Source organism: Brachypodium distachyon, chromosome 4 (assembly GCF_000005505.3).
Source record: "Brachypodium distachyon strain Bd21 chromosome 4, Brachypodium_distachyon_v3.0, whole genome shotgun sequence".
NCBI lineage: Eukaryota > Viridiplantae > Streptophyta > Magnoliopsida > Poales > Poaceae > Brachypodium > Brachypodium distachyon.
In genome coordinates, this window is record NC_016134.3 from 18,061,390 (window position 1) to 18,080,193 (window position 18,804).

General features: G+C 44.8%; 1 protein-coding gene and 1 non-coding gene across 2 annotated transcripts; both read right to left on the minus strand.

Moving 5' to 3' along the window:
- Positions 1–2,901: 2,901 nt before the first annotated feature.
- On the minus strand, positions 2,902–3,054 carry MIR9482 (microRNA MIR9482). Its single transcript, NR_127083.1, has one exon. It is a non-coding gene; the product is annotated as a microRNA MIR9482 (primary transcript).
- A 5,265-nt stretch (positions 3,055–8,319) lies between these two features.
- Positions 8,320–17,690, minus strand: LOC100843086. Its single transcript, XM_010240843.1, has 5 exons — positions 17,621–17,690; positions 14,097–14,195; positions 9,706–9,812; positions 8,630–9,478; positions 8,320–8,505 (listed from the first exon to the last, which is right to left on the minus strand). Exons 1-5 carry the CDS (start codon positions 17,688–17,690, stop codon positions 8,320–8,322), a joined length of 1,311 nt encoding a protein of 436 aa, XP_010239145.1.
- Between the last annotated feature and the right edge of the window lie 1,114 nt (positions 17,691–18,804).

Genomic DNA, 18,804 nt, shown 5'->3' on the forward strand with positions numbered 1-18,804 from the left:
CAAGGCCTGTCGGGCTTAGTCCATCTAAGCCAAGGCCAACGTAGTCTGAGGGCTCTCCCAAAGCGATCTAGGTCAGCGATCCCAAGTCCACCCAGAGCCTTTGGTCTGCACACTGTCTTCCAGTTGACTAAGGCATGGCCGCCGCCCGCAGTCTCACTATCGTCACCCTTCCAAATGAATCCTCTGGAGATTCGATCAAGCTTAACACGGACCCATTTCGGGAGGTTGATGACAGAGAGGTGGTAAGTGGCCGTGGAGGTGAGGACCGCCTTGGCGAGCGTGACGCGGCCAGCGCGCGAGAGATTTTTGCCCTTCCAACCCTTTAGGCGGCCCCCGACCTTGTCAATAAGAGGTTGGAAATCAACCTTACGCAATCTTCGATAGTGTAGGGGCAGACCAAGGTATTTACCAGGGAAGGACGCAATCTTAGCCGGGAAGTCCATGAGGATGGCGTCCGAATCAATCTCCTCACAGCGAATCGGGAAGACTTCAGATTTGGAAACATTTGTAAGGAGGCCGCTAGCCTCCCCAAAGTGATGCAGGATGGCAGAAATGGAGTCGATCTCCTCCTTCAAAGGGTTGACGAAAATACTAGCATCGTTCGCGTAAAGGGAGATCCTGCAGCGGACCGAACGGGTATCCACCGGCTGCAGGAGGCCGCACGCCTCGGCCTGACTAAGGATGACCTGGAGGGGGTCAATGGCCAAGATGAAAAGCATGGGGGAAATGGGATCCCCCTGACGAAGTCCCCGCCGGTGCAGGAAAGGAGACCCGGGGCAACCGTTGAGAAGGACACGCGAAGAAGCCGAGGCGAGGGAGAGGCAAATCCAGTCCCGCCACCATTGTCCAAAACTGAGGTGCGCGAGCACCTCAATGAGGTACGTCCAGTCGACCGAATCAAAAGCCTTGGAGATGTCCAACTTAAGGAAAAGACTAGGTGTGTGGGAGCAGTGAAGCGCCTTGATGGAATTCTGAACGAAGAGGAAGTTATCATGGATGCATCGCGTTTTGATAAAGGCGCTTTGACAGGTGGACACAAGGGTACCCAATTCCGGGGCCAGCTCAAGGCCAAGAGTTTGGAGAAGATCTTGGACATGCTATGGATGAGGCTGATGGGGCGGTAGTCAGCAACTCGAATGGCGTCCGCCTTCTTTGCTAGCAAGACAATGTTGGCAGAATTGAGGAGGTGCATGTTACCGCCCCGTAGGTCGGCCATCCAAAGGATAGCGGCGACCACATCGCTCTTGATGATCTCCTAGCAGGATTTGAAGAAGGCGCCGATGAAGCCATCCGGGCCTGGGGCCGTGACGGAGGAGATGGAGAACATAGCCTCTTTGATCTCCGTCTCAGTGAAGTCAGCATCAAGGTGGGATAAGTCCCTGGCCTGACCTCCAAAAGCAGCCCAATCAATAGCCCGAGTGCCCGCAGCTGCCACACCAAGATGACCATGAAAATGCTCAAGGAGCTCTTTTTCTTTGTCAGCCCGAGTGATTGCCAAACCCGCCTGAGTTTGCAGCTGTTGGATGTAGTTTCTCCTACGTCTATCGTTGACCCGGATGTGGAAGAGCTTGGTGTTTGCATCAGCAGTTTTGATCCAAATAAGCCTCGATCGCTGACGCATTTTGATCTTCTGGACAGTGAGGTGTCCAAGGTAGCAACTCTTAAGGTGACGGCGAAGATCCCTCTCCTCAGCCGAGAGCGGCCGGTCTTCCTCGGTGAGGTCCAGGCACCACATGACTTCTTTGATGATCGCCAACTGGCAGTCGAGGTTCCCAAATTTTTCTTTTTGCCACTTCTTGAGGGCCTTAGCCGCACGACTAAGCTTGATGTGGATTCTACGCAGGGCATCAGTGGAAAACACCGGCTTGTTCCAAGCATGTGCAACCGTCTCATGGAACCCTGGTGCCTGCAGCCAGAATTCCTCAAATTTGAAGGAGATCTTGCGGGTCCGAGGCGGTGCTCCTTGCAAGAAGAGTGGGGCATGGTCGGAGCAGAGCGTGGGGACCGCCAAAAGGAGGGCGTTCGGAAACATCATGTCCCAATCGTCAGAACAAAAGACGTGGTCGATCTTCGTAAGGACAGGGTTCTCCTGCTCGTTGGACCAAGTGAAGCGACGTCCCCCGAGGTTGATCTCTTGGAGGTGCAGGAAGTCAAGGGCGCCCCGGAATTTGCCAAAAAGGCGGCGGTTGATGTTCGAGTTGTTCTTATCCGAAGCCCAAGTGATGAGGTTGAAATCGCCAAGCAGGACCCACTCGGGCTTAACCACCGGTTGGAGAAGCTTGAGCTCCTCGATGAAGAGGAGTTTCTTCGAAACACTTTGGGGGCCGTAGACAGTCGTGAGGGACCAGACTGCCCCTTCGCCGCGCATGGCAATCGATGCCGTAATCGTATGAGGCGTCATATGGGTGTCCGCAACAATGAAGTAATCTTTGAATTTTTCTTTTTTAGCAATGTAGGAGGTACATGTGGTTGAGTTACGGCGGGGGGCAAACACATAACCTACATGGATGGTCGAGTGTAGCGGAGTTCCTATTTTGCTTTTTGATACTGAGACAGGATCCAAATGAAGGAGATGAAGGACAAAAGGATGTTTCGGTGAAATTGTTATGAGAAGAGAGGGGATTTTCGGAACACACATTTAAGTGGAAGGAGGGTAGTCTCACCTCTTGTTAGATCCGTCCGTCAGCAATCTAGTGGCTCTGATTTGAAGTTTTCAGATTTGCATCCAAAAAGAGTATGCACCTCATACATCACCATCCTTCCGTAGGCATTGAACACCTGTCAGCCTGTGCAAATCATATGATAAAAGCAAATAGATAATCTAAATGACCAAGTTATTATTGCATAAACAACAGCCTGTGCGAAGTACCCATGCACCTTGGTTACATATGCATGCTACATACAAACATGGACACTGGCTTGCTTGGTTTCCCTTCTTCCCCAAAGGCTCTCTTGTGTTCATAGGCAAACAATGATGCACAACTGCACATGAAAACCTGTCCAAAAAATAGCCTTCAAGGGAGAGAGGGATCCAAGAAAGCTGTGCCGTTGATTGTCATTTTAGAGTGGTACCCATGGAAATGGAAGGCAAGGTTGTGGCAGTATATATAGTGTTCATAAAGGTATTATAACTGTACATGCATTAAACAAATGTGACCAAAACAAAAAGGAACAACAGGATACTGAATGTATATATATGATTGGATTGTGGACTGATAAAGTAGTTAAATGTAGAGTCACTCAACTGCCTACAAGTAGAAAGAGACATAAGGCCATGAGGAGAGTAAAGCTTTCCCTCCATTAGTTGTAGAAAACTTGCATATAGGACTGTCGTCCCTTTTCTGTGAGCTTTTAGCCAATGGTATCTGACTGTGCCAATAATATGTCCAACTCATGGTTACAGCAATTGATTCCCACTTGTAACTTTAGCCATTAGCAGCTATGCAAATTAGGGGTTGTCACCTAACAGAGCCACACACCAGTGATCATATTTATAACAAGATACAGCGGTACCTATATTTCTGTGTGTTCATCTGTTTTTAGTCATAGAAGGTAAACTTCATATGAGTGTGTAAGCACTTAGTCTAATGATAAATTAAGAAGAATTGCTAAGGATAGATATCCCATTCATTTTAAACAAAGTGTGTTTGTTAGAGGTCTAACTAAAATGTTGCCTAAATTGTATAAAGGTTTAATGGAGTAATCACACGAAATGTTATAGATGAAGAAAGTGATACAGATCATACAGAACTGACAATGGTATCCGGTAAACAAATACATCAAGTTAACTAAAAAAATCTAACTTGGTGGTCGATCAAACATCACAATACAGGTACAAGTTACCCTTTGGTTCCAAGAGAAGGCAAATGCTGGTGCACCAATACAAAGAAGCACTAAGTGAAAGATCCATAAAGTACTAGATTTGTAACACAATTGCTAGGATAGGTGGTTACTCGTCAGTGTCAGTATCTTGTGAGGACTTCTTTTCCCCTCACCATATCTCTGAGAAGTCTGCAACAGATCTTGGAGCAAATTAAGCACAACTTACAGCAAAATAGCGTGGGCAATAATAAGAAACTGACACATTCTTAACCGATCTGCTGGGGATGAAAAAAAGTTATTAACTGGATTTGTCATTTTGAACTGAGAGACAACTACGCAGTTGAGTTTTACAGGACATAAAAGAAACAACATCTATTACATAACAAACGTGTCTCCATTTGCAAAATTCAAGGATAATGTCTCAAGCCAAACTGCAAAATAAAAAAACTATATTTTTTGCAACCTGCCATTGATTATAAATAAATATAAAATAAGATATACAAAGATGAATCATGCAAGCCTAGGATTACCTCTTAGTAGATATATTCTTTTCCACTTGTTAAGTGTAGAGCTAAACAAAATGCTGAGTATCGTAGAGTCAGAAAAAAAATGCTGAGTATCATGATAGGACTGAATATGTTTCTTGTCAACGCTTCTACAAATCAACTGCACTTTTTTGGATAGTCCTAGTGTGTCATTATGATTGAGTTATGTAAAGCTATCGATATCAAATCTAGGAACCTAGCATTGGCCACATAAGACCTGAAATTATGAATATCTTTCTATGTTCAAAACCATTCGGCAATCACATGGGGGAAAGGGAATAAACAAGAATGCTGCGAAGTAAATATTTCATAACAGAACTATACAGGGCTACCAAATGCCAGACTGTAAAGAACAACAGTGCACTGTGGTTGGTGGATGATCCACAACAAGGACCTTGCTCCACATTAGTCTCCATTGGCCAATTCAACAAGACAATGGCTATGACTGATTACAGTACCCATCTACACTAGCAATTTCCAATTTGTCTGAAATATTCAGCCACCGTTTCAACACAATTCCCCCCATAGAGCTAAGTGTTACAAGCGGTGGAATCTGAGCAATGTCAATTTACTTTAGAGGATCACAATATACCTAATTAATTAGTGAAATGGGCACTCATTCTCATTCCTGTGCCACACTCTTGCCACCAACGCTCTTCATCGGCAAATGCTCCATCTCTGTAATGGTCCCCGATGATGCCACTGCTGTACTTCTATATGTTAGTAGTTTGATTGGTGCCACTGCTGACAGTAGTATTGTGAAATTATTGTCACGCACAATTTCAAATTTGCATGCACTACTTCAATTGGATTCTGAATTATTACTGGGTTAGAGCATTTACATAATTTATTCAAGGGCTTGAGGTTTTGGTCGATGAGCAGTTGTACTACTTCAGTATTGTTTTCTCTTTTTAGGAATATAGTGCTGTCCATTATGCATGTTTGTAATTCTGTAGATCATCTTAGTTTGCTTGGTCCCTTGGATATTAATCTGCTAATAGGGAGCCTTCCTTCTATGATTTTCTGATTGGCAAGGTGCAGTGCACCAAAGAAGCTGTTCTGATTACATGGCTTCTATGTTCCCTTTTTTTCCATTCAGAATGTTCTGTTTTCTGTTATTCTCTCCCTGTGCAACTTCCCAGAATTCCTCATTTTTCAGTGTTGATTTCCGTATTACTTTTGGCTCCCTGCCTTTTGGCTTTTCACATTTATTCATGTATTCCTGCCTCTTTTAATGGCTTTGTTTTCTGACCGCGAAAAGGCTACAAATGCTGTCTCATGGGAAGTCTGCATCCAGTTTTGATGTCAAGCCTCTGTACGACGCGGGCCAATCTCAAGTGCACACCATCCCTTTTGTTGGCACTGATGACAAGTTATCGACATATTTGGGCATGTAGATTCGGGGTCTTAACTTCTTTGTTGTAGCATACTTTAGTTTGTTCTCTTTATGAATACTTTGGCACTGGTGAAAAATTATCTACATGGCTGCGGATGATGCAGCACACGACACCATGAGCTGCGGCACCACTCAAGAGTTCTATGTCAGTCTTGACTTCTATAGTTCTATTACATGCCGATCTAGAAACATTCTTTGGTTCTTTCCATGAACATTTGGTTTGAATCAATTGGAGTTCTTATACTAATATAAATTTCTGTTGACATTTGAGAGAAATAATCATCATTTGCCAGATTTGTGTTTCACCCTGAGGTTGACGAAGCTGTACAGCTGACTGAAAATCATTTTACTGACGAAATTCTCAAGTCTATTTTTTGGGTGCTGTTTATTACAGTGAGGGTTTGTCTGCCCAGATAATTTTTTTACCAGGGCAAAATATGTTTGCTTGCAGCATGGCTAGACGAATATATGTGCTCGTTATGTAGATCACGGTCGGGGAATCTGCAGTCATCATCTTTTTGGTTTTCTCTCCGCTTTTAGCACACTTTGATAATTTTACTATTTCAGCTAGCCTATGATTTGGAATGCTTATTAACTAACCGGCCAAATTGCAAACGGCTGAAGTTAACCAAAATTTAAGGGTTTCTCCTTTTTAGCTGTTATATTCTACAGAAAAGAATGTATGCCCTTATACTTTGTAGCTGTGCTTGTCCAGTGGTTGTGTTAATATATTATTTGTCATTAACTGCTATGATAAGTAATCAATATGATGCATGCAAATCATGAATTGTGAGGAAGTTGTGCAACAAGTTCAGCTTGATACTGCACAGTAGGCTTCAAGTTATTTTCTTACTTCCCTTGTAGAAAAAAAATATTTCCCTTGTAGGAAAAAAAAATCAAAGTCGAATGAGACCAAGAAGTGTCTTCAAATTCGATTGCCCCTTGTGGCTAAAATCCGTAACTTGAACCATTCATCAAAGTCGAAAGATACCAAGAAGTATCTTCAACGACATTGACGATTCCGAGCAAGACATCGTGGTGGAGGAAGCGAAGGGTTTCACATACCAGTGCGAGAAACAGGGATGATTTCGTCAGGGGTCCGCTTGAACGCCACCTTCTCGAATCTGAACCGACAAAAGCGTCGCCAACCAATTTGGAGCACCCTAGCCGAGAGAGACTACGCCACGAATACACAGAAAACTCCTGTCAACACAAGGTGGTGAGGCAAGCTGGCCCCTAAATCAGCCTCAGCCCGAACAGAGATAGTTTTGTGCCATGTAACCCTAATTGATAATCAAAGTTAAACCTACACGCACACCCTCTAAATTAAAACTAGATGGAAGGTGTATAATCACATTAGTGATTTGCATTTTATTGTGAACTGAGACCTCCAAAAACTTTAAATGGGGGTTGTAACTTCAAAAGATTTGAAGGAAAACAAACCATCCATATTTATTCACCAAACATTGGAACGGCACATGTGATGTCCATCCATAAATTCTCCCCAAACTATGTCACAACTTTTTTCAGTGCCAAAATGACATCTGAATATAAAAAAAACATTGTAGAGATACGAATACTTGAGATTTTGGAGGGTATATACTGCCGTCTGACAGAGATAAGGTGCAGAGTTTGGTACTACATGACATACATGATTGTACACAGGAAAGCTATATTATAACTTGAGAACATCTGGGGTTTATTGTGCGCCACTTGCTGCATTGCTCAATAGTAGTTGAGGGAATATTCCCTCGACATATCTTCAGATAGCAAGGCAAAGCCTTTTCAGCTTCCATGGGAGCCTCATTACTCATTGACAAACATCTAGGGTTTTGGTGTGGCACTTGTGGCATGGCTCGACAATCTTCAAATTAACAGTTGAGGGCACCATTCCCTCAACATATGTTCTAATAGCGAGGCAAGCCTTTTCAGCTTCCATGAGAGCCTCCTTATTCATTGACAAACATTTTTTAGACTTGACAAACCTCTTGTCATGGCCACGGGTAGTGTCCAATGTAAGACACTCCAGTGACGATGTTTTCTCGATGATATGTCTCGTAAGCTCAACCATGCTTTTTGCCGAGCAAAAACCAGTTACCATCACGTACTTGAGCTTGTCATGATGGTAATTTGAAAGACATCGTGCATGCAGTGAATCACCATTCGAATCATCAAGGATCGAATCGTGCCTTATTGCAGGCAGAGAGACCTGCCCAACACAAACAGAACAAGGTTTTCAGACTAAATCAGTTATATTAACCACCTTCGCATATCCTTAACTATTATAGCAAATCCACTGGCTGAAAGAATTCCAACAGATGCCATTCATAATGAAAAACATAGTGATGTCAACACCAAGAACAAGTAAATTGTTTCTGGAAAGAGTTCACCAGGCAAAGCATCTTATTCTTGTGAAATAATCAATCGCAACAATTTTGCAGAATACAGAGAGTAAAAAAAATGATTTTATAAAGAATAAGAATATGAGTGATACTTCACTGCAAGCAATTTCCTGATGTGGAAAAACAATTTTTATTTGCTGACACAATGTGTCCATCATAGCTTATACAGGGATAAATGAGTACTTACACGCAAGATAAAAGTCTCTAGGGCAGGAGAAGCATCAAGAAAGGAAACCAGAGAATAAAAATCATAGTCCGGGGAATAATTTGGTGTAAAAAGCTCTATCTCCAAGTACTTGAGCTGGAGGAATCTACGAAGCACCATTGGTGTATTAACCGTCTGTAGAAAGAGATGTCCCCAGAAAATAACGAGCACCAATGAGTGAATCATACAAGAATAGAATTACTATATGGCACTTCTCAAGTATAAAAACAACAAGTCAATATGGAAGGCTCAGACTAACCTCGTCACGAGTTGACAGATACAGGGTTTGGATATTTGGTGCAATGGATGGAACCCTCGTAATGGCATGGTATAACATACCAGACTCACTGAAAGAACCAATTTGTATTTCTCTCACTTGCAACGAAGCTCCAAGTGAGATATGTATTGCACGCCCATTAAAGTTGAAAGTTGAGAGATTTGGTGCATTGATGTCAATCACCTCTAGCATCATGCAACTCATCACGTCCAGGAGATTAAGCCGCAAAAGCAGACAGGGTGCCTTCAAGAAAATCATATCATCACAACCCGAAAGGCACAATTGCTCCAAAGAACAAGAGTTGGACATGAAACAAGATAGTTCCTCCCCAGTAATGTGAACTGAATTCAAATCCACCCTTGTCAAGCTACTACTCATGGAACCAACTTGCACCACCGAGTGAAAGGAACAACCCCCAAGGAAAATAGACTGAATTGAGCTTCCGGTCTCGCTAGATAAAAGGGAACATGGGAAGTTGTACTCAAACTTGTCGCCTCGGGTCATTTGTAGTGCCAATTTTTTAACTCCGGTTCTAATAGCAACTTGAAGCCAGCGGTCAACATAACTAGGGTGTAGATTCGAACAAGGATAGGTTGAAAGTTTAAATATCTTCAAACCTTGGCAAGTGCGATTGTGCATAATGTTGTCAACTCTACTGATAAATTCCCTTGTCATTACACCTTTAGATGCATCTTCGTTTATTCCTAGTGTACTAACATTAAGGACAAGTTTGGGATAGCATCTCCAAGAATTCAGAAAACCACGAGATACACAAGCAGCACGAGCAGCATCTTGCAAAAGCATGTGAGCATGTATCTGATGAAGGATGTCCTGCAAAACAAGCATCGAAGGAAAAAACATTAGATAATAATTGCAGCAATAATGCTTCCATGATATGAACAGTATGGCAAATTAACATCTAATTGGTTAATAAAAGATTGTATAGATGCACCACTGATTCATACTGTCTGAATGCATCCAGTGCTTGCTGTGAGGATGTTCAATTTTATTTTTTTGCTTACAGTTGAACTGTTTATCAGGATATCATACATTCATACCACTGGAAGCTGGACCCATGACCCCATTGCTTCAGCACATTGAGAATCTTCATCTTCTTCACAGGGTGAACCATTTATTTGGGGGGCCAAAGAAGTAGGTCCATCATCTACAATTTTGCTAGTATGGTCAGAATTCATAAACTCATTATGCAGGAGAATAATGTCATAAAAGTACCAAAATCTTCTGGGGCATATTTGCACACACCAAAGATCAAAATAGTTCAAATCATTCATCTTTTCTTAAGAACAGATATCGCTTTGCCAAAACAGGCACTAAGTGTTTTCAGTAACCACAAATTGCTCGCAAAAACAAAGAAAAAAAAGAATAGGGAAGAGAGTATCCTTTCACACAATTAGGCATGCCAGGATGCGACTTTGCTGGCAATTGAGTTGGTATTCAAAGGCTTATTTTGGAGACTGATTGCCAAGCAGTGGTGGACTGCTGGAACAAAATCAACTCTGACCGGGGAGAGAGTATTCCCATTCCCTACGGACTGAACAAAATCAAACAGGCTAATAGAGGGACCAATTTGATGCACACATGTGTGCGAAACAAATGTCTGGTTCCTTGCAGGGGTGCACGTGGCGTTCTGAGGCACCTATGTTTCTCCAAGGATACCTTTTTAACTCGGCCCTGAATGAATGAAAGCTCCATAGTTTCTCAAAAATTTAAATTCATCTACCCATAAGCCTAGTCCTTGAACAGAGTCATCCCAAAATTAAGACTTATATGCAAAACCAGCCCGGTACAAAAACGCTATATCAATCCTTTGCGCAAAAAATCGAAGCAAAATCTATCTTTTATGCAAACCTTCACCGCCTAAGGTTCAGTTTGGCATTGCTGAACTGTGCTGCGCTAGACTTATTTTATAATCTGCTTTAAAAAATACACACAAAAGTAGGAAAAAAGTTTGTTAACACGAAAATAGTGAAAAGCGGGTAAGAAAAACGGGATTACAAGAATCCACCGCAATGCCAAACGCAGCCTAAATGAAGCCCTCATGAACAGAAATCCTGAAAAATAGGCACAATTAGACAAGCCGAGCTGCTTTACCATGGGCAACGGTGGCCAGCAGAACATCAAACAACTTAGCCGAAGGAAACCCCAAGATCAGTACTTTATGCCCAAACTCACTTATAGATAAAAAAAAAACGTTATGTGCAGGATCAGCATAGGAGGGAGGCAGATAAATTTGCTTCATGCGTCCAGTTTGGTCACAAAAAACTCTATATGCACATGATGTGAGTTAGCCATGAACAAATCAGAGTAAATCAGAAAGTTCCAGAGTAGATCTCGTAAAACACGAAGTACTGTTGAATAATTAGGTAATTTCGATGAATATTTAATCCAGAAGGACAGTGTGTAAAACATGTAACACATTATATCATGCAAACTAGACAAATTAAATAGCAACGCACAGCAATAAAACTCATCTAATTTCACGGCATGAATAATAGAACTACTAATCAAAATCAACAAGAAAGAGCAGATTGCGTACGGTGTTGTGCTCTTTTCTTGTGTTTGTTTGTTGAGGTCGGTGACGAGTCCGGTGGTGTCGATGTTCACGCCGGCAGCAGCTGCAGCCTTGACTACCTCCTGAGCAGCGGCCAGTGCCTGCACTTGCGCCTGTACAGCAGCAGTTGCCTGGGCTTGGAGTTGGGCAGCCTGCTGCTGTGCTTGGAGTTGTGCAGCCTGCTGCTGCTGGGCTAGAGCGGCAGTCTGAGCCGCGGGATCTCCGAGGTCGTCGGCCATTGGTGATGAAGATGCCGACGAAACAGAGACGTGAAGAAGCGAGCAGTCGCGTGAGAACGCTCCCCAAAAACCTTATCGACCGTCTCCCGGGCAGGATCTCGAAGGTCGGGGTTCCGGAGGCATGCTCTCCTGGCGATCTGTGCACGCAGTCGACGGGATGGAGTAGCAGTTGGCGGCGAACAACGAGATTGGATCGTGAGCGTGACGGCTAGGGTTTTGGCGTCGTCCGTCCGGAGGCCGGGGTAGTCTTATTATACTTCGGTTCGGTTTAGGAAACCAAAACCGACTCCGCAATTATCGGGATTTGTTACGCGTCCGCAACGGATTTCGACTGCCAAAAAGATAAGCACGACCCGACACGGCTCGAACTCGATCCACGAAACGCGGCGCGCGTGTCGTGGCGGGGCGGGGCGGGGCGGGGCGAGCAGAGGAGGAGGAGGAGGAGGAGCGCGCGTAGGGATTTCCCTTGCTCACTTGCTTAAGAGGTAAAAACCAACATACCTTATATATTGGTCCAACTCCCCCTAAACTATCAATGTGGGACTATTCCCACTTCCTCATCCCACTACATGAATGGGCTTTTGAGATTTTCCGGGAATTAATTTCAGATTGGGCCTTGGGCCTAACCCAAAATTTCAACAATCCCCCACAATATCTCATAAGCACATAAAATTGCCGTTGATCCAAAACTCTGTTTTTGATATACCAGCGTTTCAGTGGAGACCGGTTAAGGTTGAACATCCACCTAAACAAATTGCTTCACTCACGCACAACTGAACAATGGACAAACCTTGAATTGTCAGTTTTCTGTGTTAGAGCTTCACTAAATTGTTGTCTGGTACTGGGCTGCTGAATGCTACCCCGCGGTGTGGAGCATATAAGTCATTCTCCAGGCCTTTTCATGAGCTTACTAGAGACCACCCAAATCTCATAGACTGCGACCAACAATCAGGCTCATATAGGTGTGTTATTTAGAGACTATTCTGTAGGACAGTATCTCCCTTGCAAATTAATGCAACGCGTTAGAACACATTAAGTTAAACAACCTACCATACAATACACGAGAGTAATGCATCGTCAACGAAGTGGGATCAAGAATGTACACTCTCCTCAGTTATCCAATGACTTGTTTCCCAGGTCCTAATTCACGGGATCTCCGATCACATATATTGGTTTACCGCCATGGTAACTCACGTGGGTCGCAATCCCATCTTCCTTGATGCAGATTCTATCACATTCCTTGATAGACCCTTTGTAAAAGGATCTAGATTTTTAGCCGTTGGGATATATCCCAATGCTATTATTCCGGAGTTTCTCATTGCTCTGACAGATTTCAGACGTCTCCTGACGTGTCTTGATGACTTCATGTTATCTTTAGAACTGTTCACTTTGACTATCACAGTTTGATTGTCACAGTTCATAAGAATCGCCGGTATTGGTTTTTCAACAATCGGCAAGTCCATCAAGAGCTCACGAAGCCAGTCGGCTTCAACTGTGGATGTATCTAATGCTGAAAGTTCTGCTTCCATTGTTGATCTGGTTAAGATCGTTTGCTTGCAAGACTTCCATGAAACAGCGCCCCCTCCGAGTGTGAACACATATCCACTCGTGGCCTTTAGCTCGTCAACATTAGATATCCAGTTTGAATCACTATAACCCTCAAGTACCTTGGGGTACCCAGTATAGTGTATACCATAGCCCATTGTGCCCTTTAGATAGCGCATGACCCTCTCGAGTGCACTCCAATGATCATCTCCCGGATTCTTATTGAACCGACTCAGTTTGCTCACAGCAAAAGAGATGTCAGGTCTAGTTGCGCTAGCCAAATACATGAGTGAACCAATAATCTGAGAATATCTCAGTTGGTATCTTCTAATTCTGTGATTCTTTCGAAGCAGAACGCTTGGATCATAAGGAGTTGGAGAAGGTTTACAATCAGCATAGCCGAAACGACTCAAGATCTTCTCCACATAGTGAGATTGCACCAATGTGATCTCACCATTGTCGCCTCTCACGAGCTTGATGTTCAGAATAATATCAGCTACACCAAGGTCTTTCATGTCAAAGCACTTCGACAAGAAAGTCTTAACCTCTTCAATCACTTTGAGGTTAGTCCCAAATATTAGTATGTCATCGACATACAAGCAAAGTATAACTCCCTCACCCCCACCATGGCGGTAGTATACACATTTGTCAGCTTCGTTTACAACAAAGCCGGCAGATGTTAAAGTTTTGTCAAACTTCTTATGCCATTGCTTAGGAGCTTGTTTCAGGCCATACAGAGACTTTAATAACTTACACACTTTGCCTTCATGACCCTTTATTACAAATCCATCTGGCTGGTTCATGTAAATTTCCTCGTCCAACTCTCCGTTAAGGAAAGCTGTCTTAACGTCCATTTGATGGACGATCAGACCATATGAGGCAGCCAGTGATAGTAATACTCTGATTGTGGTCAATCGAGCTACAGGTGAGTAAGTATCAAAGAAATCTTCACCTTCTTTCTGGGTAAAACCCTTGGCCACAAGGTGCGCCTTGTACTTCTCAATAGTACCATCAGGCCTAAGCTTTTTCTTGAATATCCAGTTGCATCCTACAGGTTTGCACCCGTACGGACGGTCAGCGACCTCCCACGTACCATTAGCCATGATAGAATCCATTTCACTACGAATGGCTTCCTTCCAATAGTCTGCATCCGGAGATGCAAAGGCCTCATCAATGATTTTAGGGGTGTCATCTACAAGATACACAATGAAATCATCACCAAAGGATTTAATAATCCTTTGTCGCTTACCCCTAATAGGGGCTTCATTGTCATACTCCTCAGGAATCTCATCACGTGTTTGTTCAAGATTTTCCACTGGGATGGCGGGTTCAGGAGCTACACCATGATCCTGATGTTCCTCTGAACTGACGGGTTCAGTAGGTACATCATGATCCTCTCTAGATGTGCTATGCATATCTCTCATGGGAAATATGTCCTCAAAAAATGTAGTATCTCCGGACTCCATAATTGTACCGACGCTCATGTCAGGTACTCCAGAATTTACAATCAAGAATCTATAGCCAACACTTCGAAATGCGTAGCCAAGAAAGACACAATTAACCGTCTTTGGTCCAAGTTTACGTTTCTTGGTGATTGGCACATTGACTTTCGCCAAACAGCCCCAAGTCCGTAAGTAAGAAAGTGTGAGTCTCTTCTTTTCCCATAGCTCGTATGAGGTGACTTCTTTATCTTTTGTGGGAACACGATTTAGGACATGACACGAAGTCAATAGCGCCTCCCCCCACAATGCCTTGGCTAAATCAGCAGTGTCTAAGATGGCGTTGACCAAGTCAGTCAGCGTGCGGTTTTTCCTCTCAGCAACCCCGTTTGACTGGGGCGAATAGGGAGGCGTCCTCTCATGGACTATGCCATGTTCCTCACAAAATGAATTAAACTCACTGGAGAAATATTCTCCACCGCGGTCAGACCGCAAACGTTTAATTTTCTTCTCAAGTTGATTCTCTACTTTAGCTTTATAGATCTTAAAATAATGCAATGCTTCATCTTTTGATTTTAATAAATACACATAACAGAATCTAGTCGCATCATCAATGAAAGACATAAAGTAACGTTTTCCACCTTTGGTTAATACACCGTTCATCTCACAAAGATCAGAATGTATGAGCTCTAACGGTGCTAGGTTCCTCTCCTCAGCAGTCTTGTGAGGCTTGCAAGGCTGCTTCGCTTGCACACAAGCTTGGCACTTCGAACTTTTAGCCACAATGATTTTAGGTATTAAACTCAGATTTGCTAATCGCGTCATGCAACCAAAATTAATGTGACAAAGTCGTGAATGCCAAACATTAGACTCATTATTAATAGAATTGACGCTGTTCACGACCTTATTACAAAAATCCGAAAAGGATAAGCGGAACAAACCTCCGCACTCATAACCTTTACTAATAAATTGTCCACACTTAGACACGATAACTTTATTGGACTCAAACACTAACTTAAATCCGTCCTTGCAAAGGAGGGATCCACTAACAAGATTCTTCTGAATGGAGGGCACATGCTGCACGTTCCTCAGCTGCACGATCTTTCCCGAAGTAAACTTCAGATCCACCGTGCCAACACCATGAACAGAAGCATGGGCGCCGTTCCCCATTATCACTGAGGAGCTTATGGCTTGATATGAAGAAAACAAGGAAATATCAGCACACACATGAATAGTTGCGCCTGTATCGACCCACCAATCGGTGGACTGACATACAGAAAATACAGTAAATAAATTACCACACCTGCCTGTATCTTCATTGTTGCCAATGGTCAAATTAGCAAACTTTTGCCGAATCTGTCCTCCTTTGCGCTCCTTGCAGTTACTCGCCCAATGGCCAAGTCCTCTGCACACAAAGCAAGGATCCTTGTCCTTGTTGCCTCCTTTCTTTTTCTTCTTGAAAGTGGTAGTGTTCTTTGGACCAGCATTATTGAATGCCTTTCCCTTTCCCTTGTTATTACTGTTGTTGTGGTTGTTCCTCTGAACCATGTTGGCAGTGGACGTACCCTCTTGTGTGTTGCCTTTGGGGCCAGCATCTTTTGCTCTCGCATTCTCCTCAACATCAAGAGTCCCAGTCAGGTTCTCCACAGAGATTTCTTGTCTCTTGTGTTTTAGTGAAGTAGCAAAGTTCCTCCACGAGGGAGGAAGCTTGGCGATGATGCCCCCGGCGACAAACTTGTCGGGTAGTGGACACTTGAATTGCTCAAGTTTCTTAGCCATAGTCAGTAACTCATGAGCTTGTTCCACTACAGATCGGTTTGCAACCATCTTATAGTCAAAGAACTGCTCCATGACGTACAGCTCACTGCCAGCGTCAGATGCGCCAAACTTGGCATCGAGCGCATCTCACAACTCTTTGGCATCCTGATAGTGCAGATAAGCATCAACGAGCTTATCTCCCAGCACACTACAGATCGCACCGACGACTACAACACAAGCCTCAACATACAACTGCTGAGAAGCAATTGTTTGAGTCTTCCCGTGTTGTACCGCCCACCATGCGCCCATAGCCACGAGCCACATATGACATTTATACTGCCACCTCTTAAAGTGCAGTCCAGTAAACATAGGTGGTTTCAATGCGACAGCAAATTGAGACATCGAAAATTGCCTACACGCATAAGGTATTTGGATTGTTGAATAATTAGGTAATTTCGATGAATATTTAATCCAGAAGGACAGTGTGTAAAACATGTAGCACATTATATCATGCAAACTAGACAAATTAAATAGCAACGCACATCAATAAAACTCATCTAATTTCACTGCATGAATAATAGAACTACTAATCAAAATCAACAAGAAAGAGCAGATTACGTACGGTGCTGTGCTCTTTTCTTGTGTTTGTTTGTTGAGGTCGGTGACGAGTCCGGTGGCGTCGATGTTCACGCCGGCAGCAGCTGCAGCCTTGACTACCTCCTGAGCAGCGGCCAGTGCCTGCGCTTGCGCCTGTGCAGCAGCAGTTGCCTGGGCTTGGAGTTGGGCAGCGTGCTGCTATGCTTGGAGTTGTGCAGCCTGCTGCTGCTGGGCTAGAGCGGCAGTCTGAGCCGCGGGATCTCCGAGGTCGTCGGCCATTGGTGATGAAGATGCCGACGAAACAGAGACGTGAAGAAGCGAGCAGTCGCGTGAGAACGCTCCCCAAAAACCTTATCGACCGTCTCCCGGGCAGGATCTCGAAGGTCGGGGTTCCGGAGGCCTGCTCTCCCGGCAATCTGTGCACGCAGTCGACGGGATGGAGTAGCAATTGGCAGTGAACAACGAGATTGGATCGTGGGCGTGACGGCTAGGGTTCGGTTCGGTTTAGGAAACCAAAACCGACTCCGCAATTATCGGGATTTGTTACGCGTCCGCAACGGATTCCGTGGCGCGGCGCGGCGCGGCGCGGCGAGCGGAGGAGGAGCGCGCGTAGGGATTTCCCTTGCTCACTTGCTCAAGAGGTGAGAACCAACATACCTTATATATTGGTCCAACTCCCCCTAAACTAGCAATGTGGGACTATTCCCACTTCCTCATCCCACTACATGAATGGGCTTTTGATTTTTTCCGGGAATTAATTTCAGATTGGGCCTTGGGCCTAACCCAAAATTCCAACAAGTACCAAGTCGGGTAGGAGACATACGTGTTTTCCGGTTGAACCGGGGCGGCTGGCCCTTCATGGACGGCACCTTCCTCAGGTCCAGCATCTCCATGGTCGCGGAGCCGCCAAAATCGACGGCTCCGTCCGCCTATTTTTTCACTGATTCCTCTCACCGAATTCTGAAAAGGGATAGCAAGATGTGTGGTACGAGGAGCATCTTTTTCCTACTTTTGCAGCCTCTTCCGTTCCTTTTTCCTCTTCCGAGAGGAGCCCGTCACCGTCTCGAAATCGAACAGTTCTCTTCATGGGCATTGGAGGTCATGGGGCCGGTGCCTTGGATCTTAAAAACGCTAAATCTATTACGTGCTTTCTCTTTCGTGCGCGCCCTCCCTTGTCGCGCGCGGTGCGCACTCCCCTCGTGCGTCCGATTCATCGTGTATCCCCCCTCCTTGACAGCTGCGTTTGTGCGTTTCTGTTTGAGGTGTGGCTCATGTCTGATATTTTGAATTTCGGGAGTCGCGCGGTCTGAAAAAAAACACACCCCAAAATTTCTCACCGCTCTCTCCTCCTCCCGGACCGCCGAATCCCCAAATCACCGCTCTCGTCGCCATCGTCGGCGACTCACTCCGGCCGCTGTCCGGCCGCACCTTCCTCCGTCGTCTCGACCTCTTCTTCTTCGCCCCTTTCCCCCAAATCGCCGTCGCTTCTCCCCCAATTTCGCCACCGCTTTCTCCTCCTCCCCGAGCGCTGAACCCCCAAATCGCCGCTGTCGGAGCCGTTGCTTCGTCGGCGACTCACTCCGGCCGCACCTTCCTCCCTCCTCTTGACCTCTTCTTCTTCCTCCCTTGCCCCAAAATCGCTGTTGCCTTCTCCATTTCTCCGTCGTTGTCGTCGACGCCTCTCCCCTACCGCGTCGGCGATTCGTAACCTAGGACCGTCGTGGTCATCGTCGCCTGTCCCCTACCGGCGGCAAAACCTAGGAAATGGATTCCGGCCCTTCCGGTGTTGCTCACGCTTGCGTGCTGTGAGGTATGTCCTGCCCGTCGATTCCACCCCCATCCCTTCCCAAATCGCTGTGCATGTGTATGTGTTCCCATTTTTGAGGTTGTAGAATCTTTTGCAGGATCGAGGTGCTGCTCCTACTTCCCGGATTCTGACGCTGTCCTCCTCACGTTCCATTGGATCTGATAGCGTCAGGTTAGTTGTTTGTACTTGCGCCCCCTTGA